The sequence below is a fragment of the Octopus sinensis genome, linkage group LG1 (genome assembly GCF_006345805.1).
Source record: "Octopus sinensis linkage group LG1, ASM634580v1, whole genome shotgun sequence".
NCBI lineage: Eukaryota > Metazoa > Mollusca > Cephalopoda > Octopoda > Octopodidae > Octopus > Octopus sinensis.
The window spans coordinates 140,270,550-140,284,054 of record NC_042997.1 but is presented as its reverse complement, the minus strand read 5'-3'; the positions used below and the strand labels follow the sequence as shown (position 1 = coordinate 140,284,054).

Genomic DNA, 13,505 nt, shown 5'->3' with positions numbered 1-13,505 from the left:
ATATAGAACAACAAAGAAAATTCCAATTCCCTACTTTAAAAACGTGTAATGGTTAGTGAAAGGAAAGGCATCCAGTCATAAATTCTTACTTCGAATACAACCCTGTTCAATCCATGCTATCTTGGAAAAAAATTAACATTAAATGAACAAACAAATAATTTCCATTTATTTAACCAATTCAAGAGAACCTGTAAAAATGGTTATGGATGTTGCCTTTCTTTGTTTAAGCTTTAAAAAATGTGTAGTACCTGCATATATATTTGGCTGTTGACTTACTTTCTGATTCTCTCTGTATGTTCCAGAGCAATGATTGATGTTGCTAAAGCAGAAGGTGCCCAGTATATATCCCATGGTGCAACTGGCAAAGGAAATGACCAAATTCGTTTTGAACTTGCAGCCTATGCCCTCTACCCCAAAATCGAAGTAAGTTGCTAGCATGCTTACAGTGTTGTTTGACCCTTTAGCATTCAGATTATTTATATCATGCATTGTCTTGTAACTTTGAAATTTTGATGTGATTGTATATTTTATAATGGCATTGAAGGGTAGGAGTGATAGGCTGGATCTGGCTGGTTAGACCATAAAGCAGATAATATATTTGGGTTGGATATGGCCAGTTTAAATGCTAAAGGGTTAAGGTTAGAGTCTGTTTGAAGAAGAAATGAGTGCAGACACAGCCATTACATCTCTGTACATTTTGAGTTCAAATCCTTCCAGTTAACATTACTTTTTATCCATCCAAGTTCCAGGGTTGATAAAGTCCCAGTTCAGTACCGATTCAGTCTAATTGACTGTATCCTTGGGCCAAAGTTGTAAATCAATAGGATAGATAGAATCACTTGACCATCAGACAAAATGCATTGCAGTATTTCTTCTAGCACTAAACATTTTGATTACACTAGTCATAGGGAACTTTGTTTTTATACTAAAAATCTGATTGCCATACAACAAGGCTATATTTTATAAAAGATGCTGTTAAGCCTATTTTTAAAAAGGCAGTGGTGTACTCCCATGTGAATCAGTGGTTCTTGACCAGGATCTGCATGAACCTTGGAGGTTTCTATAAGATTTTATTTATGTGCAATATATTGGTTATGCAAAATATTCTAGCAATTTTTTAATATAATTTCTATTAATATTTAATATCTGGCGAAGAGCGTAGGCTCGAAATGTAAAAGACTTTCTAACTTCCCGAGCTTCCCATTCAAACATTGAATGGCTTTGAGAATTCACCTGAGTAAAATAAGTATCAAAGGGATCCTTAGGTTTAAAAAATGACTGAAAGCCACTGCTCTGAATGAACAAATTGAATAATGAATAATTTTTCTGAAGAAAATTACTTGCATAATAAGCTTCAATTTTATCAATGAAAAGACTATGCACATTATAAGTGACTGGGAATACTTTTACTTAGCAAGCTGAAATTTGAGTAACAAGCCATGAGAAGAATAAACACATATATAAGTGCTAGGAGAGTGTTTACAAATGATATGTTAGACCAAGGAAAAGGTGGAGGAGGAGATTGGGAGGGTTGGTTTGAAAAAGGAAGATGCCCAAAACCAGGCAAGATGGTGTGAGGCTAGTTGCTATGACATTGAGGTAGATCCAAATACCCTCGTTAACAGAGACAAAACCCAAATTTAAAACACTGGATGATGATGATGATGATCTTATATGAATAAATTGTATAGTGAACTGCTTCTCTGAAGAAAATTATATTCAGTTAATGAGCTGAAGTTTTAACAAACTACATGTAGACTACCCATGTTTATAAGTGGTTAGGAGAGTATGTGTAAACTCTTTGTTAAAGGCCATGTACACATTTCATATAACTAGAAAATTTTCGTATTTTATATAGAAAATAAAAATCATCATTTGACATCTATTTTCCATGCTGGTACAGGTTGGACAGTTTGACAGGTCTTGGCTCAGCCAGGAGCCACACCAGGTTCCATTGTCTGTTTTGGCATGTTTTCTACAGCTGGATGCCTTTCCTAACATTAACCACTTTACAGTGTATACTGGGTACTTTTTATGTGGCACCAGCACCAATGCTTTTTACATGGCAACCATGGATTGACAGAAGCAAAACAAAAGGAAGACACATGTGCACACACACACACACATATATATGTCTGGCATTCGCTATGATAGATCGTTAGCCACTAAACCTTTTTCTATTTTCTCTCCCTGTTTACTTTTGTGTTCCTTTCTGTCGAAGAGCGTAGGCTCGAAATGTAAAAGACTTTCTCACTTCCTGAGCTTCCCATTAAACTAATACATCTGTTGGTTGTTTACAACCAACAAATGTATTATATATATATATATATATATATAATATATATATATATATATACACACATGTATGTATATATTTGTGTATTTGCTATTGATGGATGGACAAATGCAACATTATTTTAGCCCCTTCTCATAGTTGAAAAGGTGGGCTTCAAAGAAAATTATATCACTAACAATATATTCCAGTGAAATGATTTTCCCCTCAAACATTTTACTTGGTGTTTTTGAAGGTTAGTTCTTCAAAAGACAAAATATGGCCCTAAATCTACCTTAAATCCCATTTTTATATATTTCACTAATCCACCATTTCAAGAAAGACCTTCTTTGTGGTCAAAGAAAGCCTATATAGTTATATGTTTTCTATCTGTTTTATCATTTATTTTTTAGATTGTGGCACCATGGAGGTTGCCAGAATTCTACAACAGGTTTAAAGGAAGAGACGACCTCATGGAATATGCTCAGGTAACTTTGTATTCGAATTTCTTAAACTAGAATTTTTGTTTTTGGTAATTTCTCTTGAAAATAGTTAAAACTTATTGCAGACATGGCTATCGGCACAGGTGTGGCTGTGTGGTTAAGAAGTTTGCTTTGCAGTGACATGCTTCCAGGTTCAGTCCTATTGCATGGCACCTTGGGCAAATGCCTTCTGCTATAGCTCCAAGCTGATCAAATTCTTGTTACAAGATTTAGTAAGCAGAAACTGAACACAGCCTATCACATGTGTGTGTTTCCTTGTCTTGGCAACATTTGAATGTTGTAAATGAATGTCACTTATTTTCAACATGGGATAATGTTAACTTGCTTGGAAACAGATGGGGGTTGGTGACAGGAAGAGCATTCAGCCATAGAAAATCTGCCTCAATAACTCCATCCAAATTATGTGAGCATGATAAATTGAATGTGTTAAAATAATAGCAATAATGATGATGATGACGACGACAACAATGACAACGATGACATCATCAGCACTGTAACCTTTGCAACTGTTGTCTTATTAGCAATGCTACCTTCCTCACCATCACCAACAACAATGAAACTAACAATGATTGTGTCACAAACATCACAATTTCTTTCCATTTCCTTCATTTTCTTCATCATGTTACTAGAACTGTAACATGTTTTTGTATCTGTAAAATGTTTTCATATCTGTATGTTTCAATACATCTCAATGCTTCTGAAAAAAGAAAAAAAAAGCTAACTTTGTTTACATACATTGTAATATTAAGTGTTGCAAAACAAGGAATGTTTAAGCATTAAAACATGATATCTGTTTCAGAAACGAGGAATTCCAGTTCCTGCAACTAAAAAGGATCCATGGAGTATGGATGCTAACTTAATGCATATCAGGTATATATGTGTTTTATTTTCCTGTACAAGAGGCCTTGGAAGTGTATAGAATCAGTGTATGTATATGTATAGTGAGTGATGTATAGCAAAGTACCAGGGTTAGTTGAATTCTCTCTTTGATTTTGGACTGTTGCAACAATTTTACTTCACTAATGTCAATAATGTCTATAAGAATATCATCAGGATTCACACAATTTCATCTTATTTTCCCATTGTATCCTTCATTTTGTGTTTCAGTAAGAAATCCTCATGTACATCATCATCATCATCATCATCATCATCGTTATCATCACCGTTATTTAACGTCTGCCTTCCATGCTGGCATGGGTTGGATGATTTGACAGGAGCCAGCCAGGCCGGATCCTGCACCAGACTTCTGTCTGTTTTAGCAGGGTTTTTTACAGCTGGATGGTCTTCCTTACACCAGCCACCCAGCAGGGTGGAATGAGTGCTTTTTACATGTCACAAGCACAGGCAAGGTCAGTTTTGACATGGTTTTCATGGCTGGATGCTTTTTACACCTGATAATTATGATGTTAGTTGCATAGTGCCTGTTTCAGGACACCATTCCAAAGACTTACATCTGTTATCCATTATTCCTATCAAACTACCAAATGAAATGTATAGATAGGTAAATCTGGCTAATTGCGGTGTCATATGTATAATTTTTTCTAGGGGTGTAGGTATATATAGCTGTGTTCGTTGGTCTGTTTTCTCTCTGTAAAGGATAAAACTGCTGGGGAGGTATGTTAGCATGTGGTGTGTAATATGTGTGTTGGGGGTCTATGTATACATGGGGGTATATATGTTGGGGATGGTGGGAGACAGTTTATGTTGTGGGGTGTCTGCCTTATAGGGATGTGTGCGTGCATGTACATGGGTGCTTTGGTGTGTGCTTTGGTCAAACTCTTTTGGCTGGCCACTCTATTTGGCATCATATAAATACACTTTTTTTCCAAAGTAAATGTCTTAAGATATCACCCCAGGTTCAATAAGTGAAGTTGGGCCTCTGCAGAAATTGGAGTGCATCTAACATGCATGTGAGTCTTTTATGCCATTATATATAAAAGTTTGAGTATAAGAATGTACTGGATACTTTTATGTCAATGTATGATAAAGCAAAGAAAAGCAGTAAATAATGGTTTCAAATTTTGGATACTAGGCCAGTAATTTCAGGGGAGGGATTAAGTTGATTACATAGACTCCCAGTGCTCAACTGGTCCTTATCCTGAAAGGATTAAAGTCAAAGTCAGGTTTGTCAGAATTTGAGTTCAGAATGTAAAGATGGGAAAGGCCACCAAGCATTTTGTCCAGCATGCTGACTATTCTGCCTGCTTGCCTCTTTGATTGTTTCAATTGGGGGGGGGGAGTCGATTATATTGAAACTTCTCCCCCACCACCACTACCAGTACTTCGCTGGTACCTACTGGCTTCACCGTGAAATGGATAAGAGGCAAAATTGACCTCTGTCCTCTGTGGGATTTGAATTCGGAATGTAAAGAGCTGGAAAAACTCTCACTAAACATTTTTTCCTACATGGTAACAATTCTATCAGCTGCCCGCCTTAATAATGATAATAATGATAATTTCAAATTTTGGCACAAGGCCAGCACTCTCGGGGATTGGGGTTAGTCAATTACATCAACCCCAGTACTCAATTGGTACTTATTTTATCAGTTCTGAAAGGATGAAAGGCAATGTCGACCTCAGCAGAATTTGAACTCAGAATATATCATTGCAAGAGTAGCTGTGTGGTAAGTAGCTTGCTTACCAACCACATAGTTCCGGGTTCAGTCCCACTGCATGGCACCTTGGACAAGTGTCTTCTACTATAGCCTTGTGAGTGGATTTGGTTGACAGAAACTGAAAGAAGCCTGTCCTATATATACATATATATATATATATATATATATATATATATATATATATATATGTATGTATATATATGTATGTATATGTTTGTGTGTCTGTGTTTGTTCCCTCACCATCACTTGACAATCAATGTTGGTGTGTTTACGTCCCCTTAACTTAGCAGTTCATCAAAAAAGACTGATAGAATAAATACTAAGCTTTCAAAGAATAGTCAGTTTGTTCGACTAAAGGTGGTTCTCCAGCATGGCCACAGTCAAATGACTGAAATAAGTAAAAGAATAAATGCTGCTAAGCATTTTACCTGGTGTGCTAATGATAACAATAATAATAGTTTTTTTCTTTCTTAGTCATAGAGGCAGCATTTGTTTAACAAACAGAGAAATTAACAAAACAACAAAGTGAAATTTTTGTCTTTTCTTTTTTTCCACAGTTATGAAAGTGGAATTCTTGAAAACCCTAAGACTGAAGCACCAAATGGAATATACAACATGACAACTGACCCAGAAAAAGCACCAGGGCAGGCTGAACGTATTCAGATTACTTTCAAGAAAGGTGAGCTTCATTTCATTTGCCATATTTTATCTCTATCAACAAAATTTAGATGCAGCTAGATGAGCCTATATTAAGAATCTCAAAGTGGTTGCTCAGTTTGCCAGAAATAGCAGTTGAAGTTAATGCTATTTTTTTTAAATAATTATCTTTTTTAGGACTTCCTGTTTCTGTGAAGAATCTTCATGATAAAACTGTCAAAACAGATCCTTTGGAATTGTACTTGTACCTCAATGAACTTGGGTTAGTATGGATTTTCCATAACTTGCAACACATGAATGAGATGTTCATGTGTGAAATTGTGCTCAATATCACCTTTATATTTTCATGTTACCATTTATGGTTTGAAAAAGTTCTTTCATGGTTCCATTTGGCAACACTACCTTCACTGATTAATTAATGTACTCAGCACTTCGTTTGAGCCTTTTTTATTTTTATACAAGTTTTCATCCTCTGTCCATGCTTCCTCTCCAATCATTAACTTCTAACAACAGAAACTATATATATATATATATTATATATATATATATATATATATATATATATATATATATATATATATATATATATATGTATGTATATATATATATATGTATATATGTATGTGTGTGTGTATTTTGGACATACTTAATTTCTAATCTCATTGGTATTACTGAGAAGCTGCTTAGTGTTAAGCAGAGAAACTGCATTTCATGTACTTAGCTGATGAAGCGAACACTTTTGTTTTCTTACCAGTGCCCTGGGAGGTCCTGTGAGAGAGCTGGGGCTTGGCCAAAACAAAAACCTGATGAGCTTTGAACTACTACCAACTGAGTTCAACATGAATGAACTGAGCTGGAAGGAAGTGCAGGAAATTGTTTAGACCAGAAAGGTCATTCTCTACTCCAGAGCCCAGGGAATTCTGAATAGATTGTATTGTCACCTGGGTGCTAGTTGGCACCATTAACCTATATACATCATTGGTACCTTATTCAAATAAAGTATCTCATTGGTGACACTGATGTACTTGATTAAAGATTTTAAAAGTGTGAATTAAAGTGTTCACATTGAAATTGAAGTTCGTCATTATTAGTTTTTAGGTTGCTTTAATTAAAAATTGTTTCGCTTTTAAATATAATTATTAGCAACAGAAGTGGGAGTAATATCAAAGGCTAATCTTTATCCCCACTTAAAAATAGATGTTGTGTTAGAACACAGATTTGTCTCCTTTGCTAGCGATGTAAACAGGAGTGCTTATATTCACCAAAAGCCAATACAAGAATTTCTCTGATAGTAACTACTGCAGTATTTTGTGTTCTAGTACAGTATCTACTTTTAAGTAGGGATAAATATTATGCTTTTAAATACTGTTGCTGAGACTGATGTAAAGTCAGATAGACCAACTGAAGTTGAGGTTTTTTTTTTTTTCTCATTAATTTCTTCTAAAAAACTTTGAAGGTGAAAAAGACATAACCCAAAACGATGTATGTTGAGATATGCCTGTATATAGAAGACTGAAGGATGTACACTGTCAGCTTTTTGTTTGTTATTTCAGAGGCAAACATGGTATTGGACGTATTGACTTGGTGGAAAACAGATTTATTGGCATGAAATCACGTGGTTAGCTTTGACGTTTTTTTGTTTTTTTTCAATCCCAATATTTTTAAGCTTGAATATTTTATGAATATTTTTAAATTCTTTTACTGCTAAATTCATCATCACAGATGTAATCAAATATAAGAAAAAAATTATGCTTAAATGACATGGTTAATAAATTCATTCTATATTAACTTAATTCTTAATAAACACAATAAATACTGCTTAAATCTGTCTTATTTTTATTATTCTAGGAGTCTATGAAACTCCAGCTGGCACCATCCTTTTAACAGCTCACACAGACATTGAAATCTTCACCATGGATAGGGTAAAATAATATTTAATATTTTTGCCTTTTTATCGTTTGCATCAGAGCATCGAATAAAATACCTAGCAGTATTTATTTCAGATGCCTGAGCTTCGAGTTCAAATCTTGCTAACATCAACTTTGCTTTTCACCCTTTGAGGGCTAATTATCAATAAAGTTCTCTCACCGTAGAAACCATGCCACAACAGACAATTGAAGTTTGGACAGTTCCCAGCTAGCCAGCTCCATGTCGACCCATCCAACCCATGCCAGCATTGAAAGCAGGCATTAAATGATACTGATGATGATGATGGTGGTGGTGGTGGTGGTGATCACCTTCCTGTAACCTTAGAGTACACTCTGACATCTCTTCACCATCTTCCCTCTTTTTCCAACTGGTTAGGGTTGGGTATCTCCTCAACTGCAAGGTGCTTGTTCCTGTCCCTCTATCATATTTTAACCTCTCATCACCTGGCATAAAGCCACCTCCCTTACTACCAAACCACACCATCAGGTGATTTTGACTTGCATGTTATTTGGTGATTTTACTTGTATCAGGGCCACATAAAACACACCTACTACACTTTGTGAAGTTGTTGGTATTAGAAAGAGTATCCAGCTTTAGAAACCATTTCAAAGCAGACATCGGAGCTTGGCACAGTCCTCTGGTTCATCAATTCCTGTCAAACTGACCAACTCATGCCAGCTTGGAAAACAGATGTTAAACACAAATGGTGATGAAACTACCAGTCATGTCTTGGAGTTGGTTCTTTGTGTCTTCTCCCTATGAATCAGCTGCTAACTAGTGGTGAAATGGTACCACATTAGATTATTGTTATACACCAAAATCTTGCTTCCATCTAACCCATATGAGTAGAATTTGTTTGGATATTTATTCTGTAGTAAATTATATTATTTACTGTATTTTTTACTTGCAATTTTTATAATCCAATACTTTAGTAATTTTCTTTTTTACTCTTCCACCTTTTGTGTTTTTATTTTGCTGCCCTTGAACCAAATACAAAATCATTATTATGCATGTCATCTTTCCAGAATCTATAAAATAAGGACCAGTCAGGTCATAGAATCAATGCAATCAACTAAACTCTTCCCCTCTAAAGTTGTCATTTTGTCCCTTATTTAAAAATCTTCATTAATTGCCAACATCAAGGTGGTGATCTAGCAGAATCATTAAAACGTCAGATTAAAAGCCTAGCTATATTTGCCCCAGTTCTTTACATTCTTATTTCAAATCCCACCAAGGACTACTTTGCCTTTCATTCTTCAATAAAATAAAGAACCAGTTAAGTACTAGGGTTTATTGTATCAATTCCTCCCCTCCCCTCAAGATTGCAGACCTAGTGCTTAAATCAGAAAATACTATTTGCTACTGTCAATTTTGCCTTTCATCCCTTTTGGTGCTCATAAAAATCAATCAAGTTCTGGGGTCAATAGTATTGACTAACCAACTTCCCTCAGAACTGCTGGCATGTGCCAAAATTTGAAACCATTATTATTATTAAGGTGGCAGAATCATTAGTGTGTTGAACAATTATGTTTAATAACATTTCTTTCAGCTTTTAATATTCTGAGTTCAAATTCCACTGAGGTCAACTTTGCCTTTCACCATTTCGAGGTAGATTAAATAAGCACCAGTGAAGTACTGGGGGTTGATGTCATTGAGTTGTCCACTCCCACTAAAATTGTTAGCCTTAAGCCATAATTTGAAACTAAATTAGAAAGAATTGTTGCTGTTGCTGTTAAGATGAAATATGTGCTTTCATGTAAATGTCTGTTGCTTTTTATTGTGCTAGTTGTACCACATCGTTTCATTTATCACCATAGTCTGTAATGTCATCTTCAGAGTATAACATTTTCAAACCAGACCAAACTACTGCATTTCAAGATTTCTGTAGTGTAATTTTCTTGTAGGTTTATTACACAATCAGCCCACAATGCATTATCTTTACTTACACTTTTCTGTCACATGCTAACAAACATATGCACATGTGTCTGCAAAAGTACAACCACACACACAAACTAAAACACATACACAAACACAAATTAAAACTTACCCATTCATTGTTTGACCAACATTCCAATGACTTTTATGTAATGGCTATCCAGTATGTTTACAAGGTGGCGAGCTGGCAGAAACGTTAGCACGACAGGCGAAATGCTTAGCGGTATTTCGTCCGCCACTGCGTTCTGAGTTCAAATTCTGCCATGGTCGACTTTGCCTTTCATCCTTTCAGGGTTGATAAATTAAGTACCAGTTACGCACTGGGGTCAATGTAATTGACTTAATCTGTTTGTCTGTCCTTGTTTGTCCCCCCTGTGTTTAGCCCTTGTAGGTAGTAAAGAAATATATCCAGTATGTTTATTCATTTTCTTTTTTAAGATGATTGGATGGAAGTTGAAGATTTCACTGCAACTGCTTAGAGACCCCCTTTACTATGCTACACTTCAGCATTTACAGTTCCTGCTTCTGTATCTATAATTACTCCCAGACAACACACCAGAACACTACTACAGCACTATCATAAAATATTATCTCTCATTCAGTCCACACAAAATATACGTCAAAATAATAGCAGCAGTCAACTTATTCTTATATGTACAATGCCTTTGCTCATAGCCCTGCTTAATCTGGGGCTAAACAGCAGGAACAATCTTTTCCTGTTATCATTATATCATTATTTGACTCGACTAAAGTGGCAAGCTGGCAGAACTGTTAGCATACTGGACAAAATGCTTAGTAGCATTTCATGTTTTTATATTTTGCGCTTAAATTCTGCTGAGGTCAACTTTGCTTTTCATCATTTTGGGATCAGTGTGATCGACTTCCCCCTCCCCTCAAAACCAGCTAGCTCTCTGCCAAAATTTTAAACTATTATTTGACTTGGCAGTATTAGTTTTCCTTCAACTATTCTAACTATTAGAACATTTGTTTTTGATTGCAGGAGGTCCGCAAAATAAAGCGCGAGTTGGACAACAAATTTTCAGAACAGGTCTATCGTGGTAAGTAGAGTTGTTTTAGGTGTTTCACACTCAATTACCTATATAATTGCATGATGCTAAACTACATTATTGTCTCATGCCTAAAGGTTTCATGTGTTTTAATCAGTATGGTTTTGCCATGTTGATTTTAGGATTGTTGCACAAGGTGCAATTTAGTTTCACAGCTCTGCTGAGTCTGAAAAGAAAGAACTCATTCTCATGTCAGCACTTAGAATGTAATTCTTATTTGTTTAAAGTGTCTGTTGTTTTGGTGAAGATGAAGTATCTCTCATTGACAGGTGTGTTGTGTGACTTTTAGAGGTCCCCTGCAACTTTTTGTATTGAGGCCCCATCACGTCAGTCAAAATTCATAATCTACACCCTTTATTCCTAGCTACATTTTACTTTATTGTATCTGAAGTTCAATATTTGACGTTATCCTAAAGAACATCTTTTAAAATACAAGTTAAATTTATTTAGGTTTATTACAAATTTCAATTAGTAAAACTTCCAGATATGTGAGTAATAAGGACCAGAGTGTACAAAGCCTATTTAGGTAGGGACGTTCGTGGTATATATTATATCTTTACAAGAACTTTTGCAGGTACAATGTATTACCGTTTTATTTCTTGAAGTTTTAAGTTAATATAGTTTAATTCTTGCTCAACATCTTAACCAAAGTAAATAGATCACTCATCTATGTACTTTGATCTTAACATGGAGCCCCTCAACTACGGAGGCCCCATGCGACCGCAGGGATTGCAGGGGCTTAGCGACATCCCTACTCATTGACACTGATGCCACAGCAATTTACAAAGAGGTTTATTTGTTGTTGAAATGCTGCATAAATCAAACAACATGAAACTTCACAATACTGTCAATGAAACCAGATCTTTTTTTTTTCATTCAATCCTCCATTCAGCATGCACATTATAACTTCGTGGCAAAACAATTCCTCTATTTAATCAACAAACTCTACCACAAGCATTAATTATTCAACAAGAACACTACAAAAACCAGTTTGTCTAAAACCCTTTTCTGTATTAAAAAAAAATTATTTTATTGCATAGCAAACAATACGAATCGAAAAGATAACTGTAATTGTTGAAACACTGAGTTATGTCCCTTGAATATCATGTTAAGTACTCATTGCCAAAGTAGAGACGAATAAATATTTTTGTTTTGAGTTAGTCTCTTGTTACTCTGAGTTTCACCTACGGATATAGAGTGTTTCTTCATGCAAGTTACAACTCTACATGCATTAAATATATATAAACTACATTCTATGAGACTCCGCAAGTGTGTATTATAATTTTAAAAATTTAAATCTTTTTTTTGTTTTGTTAATGAAAAAGTCTCAAAAGAATTTATGTTATCTGAAGAGCTGTGGAGTTGCTTTACATGCTGCCCATTTTACATACAAATATATATATATATATATATATATATATATATATATATAATCTTTTCTTTTTCCTTTTTTTTTGCTGCACTTTGTTGTTTTTAAATGATCTGTGATTCAACTGCTTACATTTTTTCTGTGATAAAACAGGATTTTGGTTCAGTCCTGAATGTGAGTTCACTCGACAGTGTATTGCTAAAAGTCAGGAGTGTGTGGAAGGCAGTGTCATCCTTACACTATACAAGGGTAGAGCCATGGTCGTAAGCCGGGAATCCCCTCTGTCTCTCTACAATGAAGAATTAGTCAGGTAAGCACTCTTCTCACAAAGTATGTACATTTATTCCTGTATTTATTTAATACCAAAAGGACACTTCTGTAGTCTGAGGTGTGTTGGTATCAATTTTCATAAAGTGTTCAGGTACAGGTATAGCTGTGTGGTTAAGAAGCTTGACTCCCAACTGTGTGGTCTTGGTTTCAGTCCCACTGTTAAGTACCTTGGGGGAAAGTCTTTTACTATAGCCCCAGTCAGACCAAAGCCTTGTAAATTGATTTCTATATGAAAACTAAAAGACTTCTGTATGTGTGTGTTATAATAATAATAATAATAATAATAATATAATAATAATTGTGTACAGTGCTCAGGTGCACTACAACTCATCTAAAGTGTATATATAATCAGGTGTAGTTTCGGCGGATTTCGGAAAGCATGAGGGCCTTAAAAGATGCAGTGTCATGGCAGTCAACAACTGACGCAGGCAGTTTATTCCATGCTTCAGCAACTCTGAGCGTGAAAAAATGTTTCCGAAAGTCATGGGAGCTGTATTGTTTTCTGACTTTGTAGGCATGTCCACGTGTGTTAGACACATGGAGATCAAAAAGGTGTTCAGTGTTGTTGTTGGTGAGGTGGTTGATAACTTTGTGGGTGTTTACCAAGTCCGTCGCCAAACGCCGGAGCTTCAGTGAATCCATGCCCAGGGAAACAAGGCGCTCAGAATATGGTAGGTGTCTGATGGAGGGTATGCGTTTGGTTGCACGTCTCTGGACAGATTCCAGGAGGTCAATGTTCTGTGCAAGATAGGGGTTCCAAACTGATGATGCGAATTCCAAGTGTGGTCGTACCATAGCTGTATACAGTTTTAAATAGATGGCTGGAGA

The 13,505-nt window shown here is 35.6% G+C and overlaps 1 protein-coding gene across 2 annotated transcripts in view; it reads left to right on the top strand.

The window, feature by feature from the left end:
• Positions 1-13,505, top strand: part of LOC115214493 (argininosuccinate synthase) — a 38,105-nt gene that overhangs the window by 17,334 nt on the left and 7,266 nt on the right. For both annotated transcript variants that reach the window (XM_029783701.2, XM_029783694.2), the window contains exons 6-14: positions 303-423; positions 2,686-2,760; positions 3,575-3,645; positions 5,948-6,069; positions 6,225-6,309; positions 7,601-7,665; positions 7,896-7,969; positions 10,912-10,969; positions 12,501-12,657. In XM_029783701.2, coding sequence (XP_029639561.1) covers positions 303-423; positions 2,686-2,760; positions 3,575-3,645; positions 5,948-6,069; positions 6,225-6,309; positions 7,601-7,665; positions 7,896-7,969; positions 10,912-10,969; positions 12,501-12,657 — 828 coding nt within the window. The remainder of the gene's footprint in view (positions 1-302; positions 424-2,685; positions 2,761-3,574; positions 3,646-5,947; positions 6,070-6,224; positions 6,310-7,600; positions 7,666-7,895; positions 7,970-10,911; positions 10,970-12,500; positions 12,658-13,505) is intronic.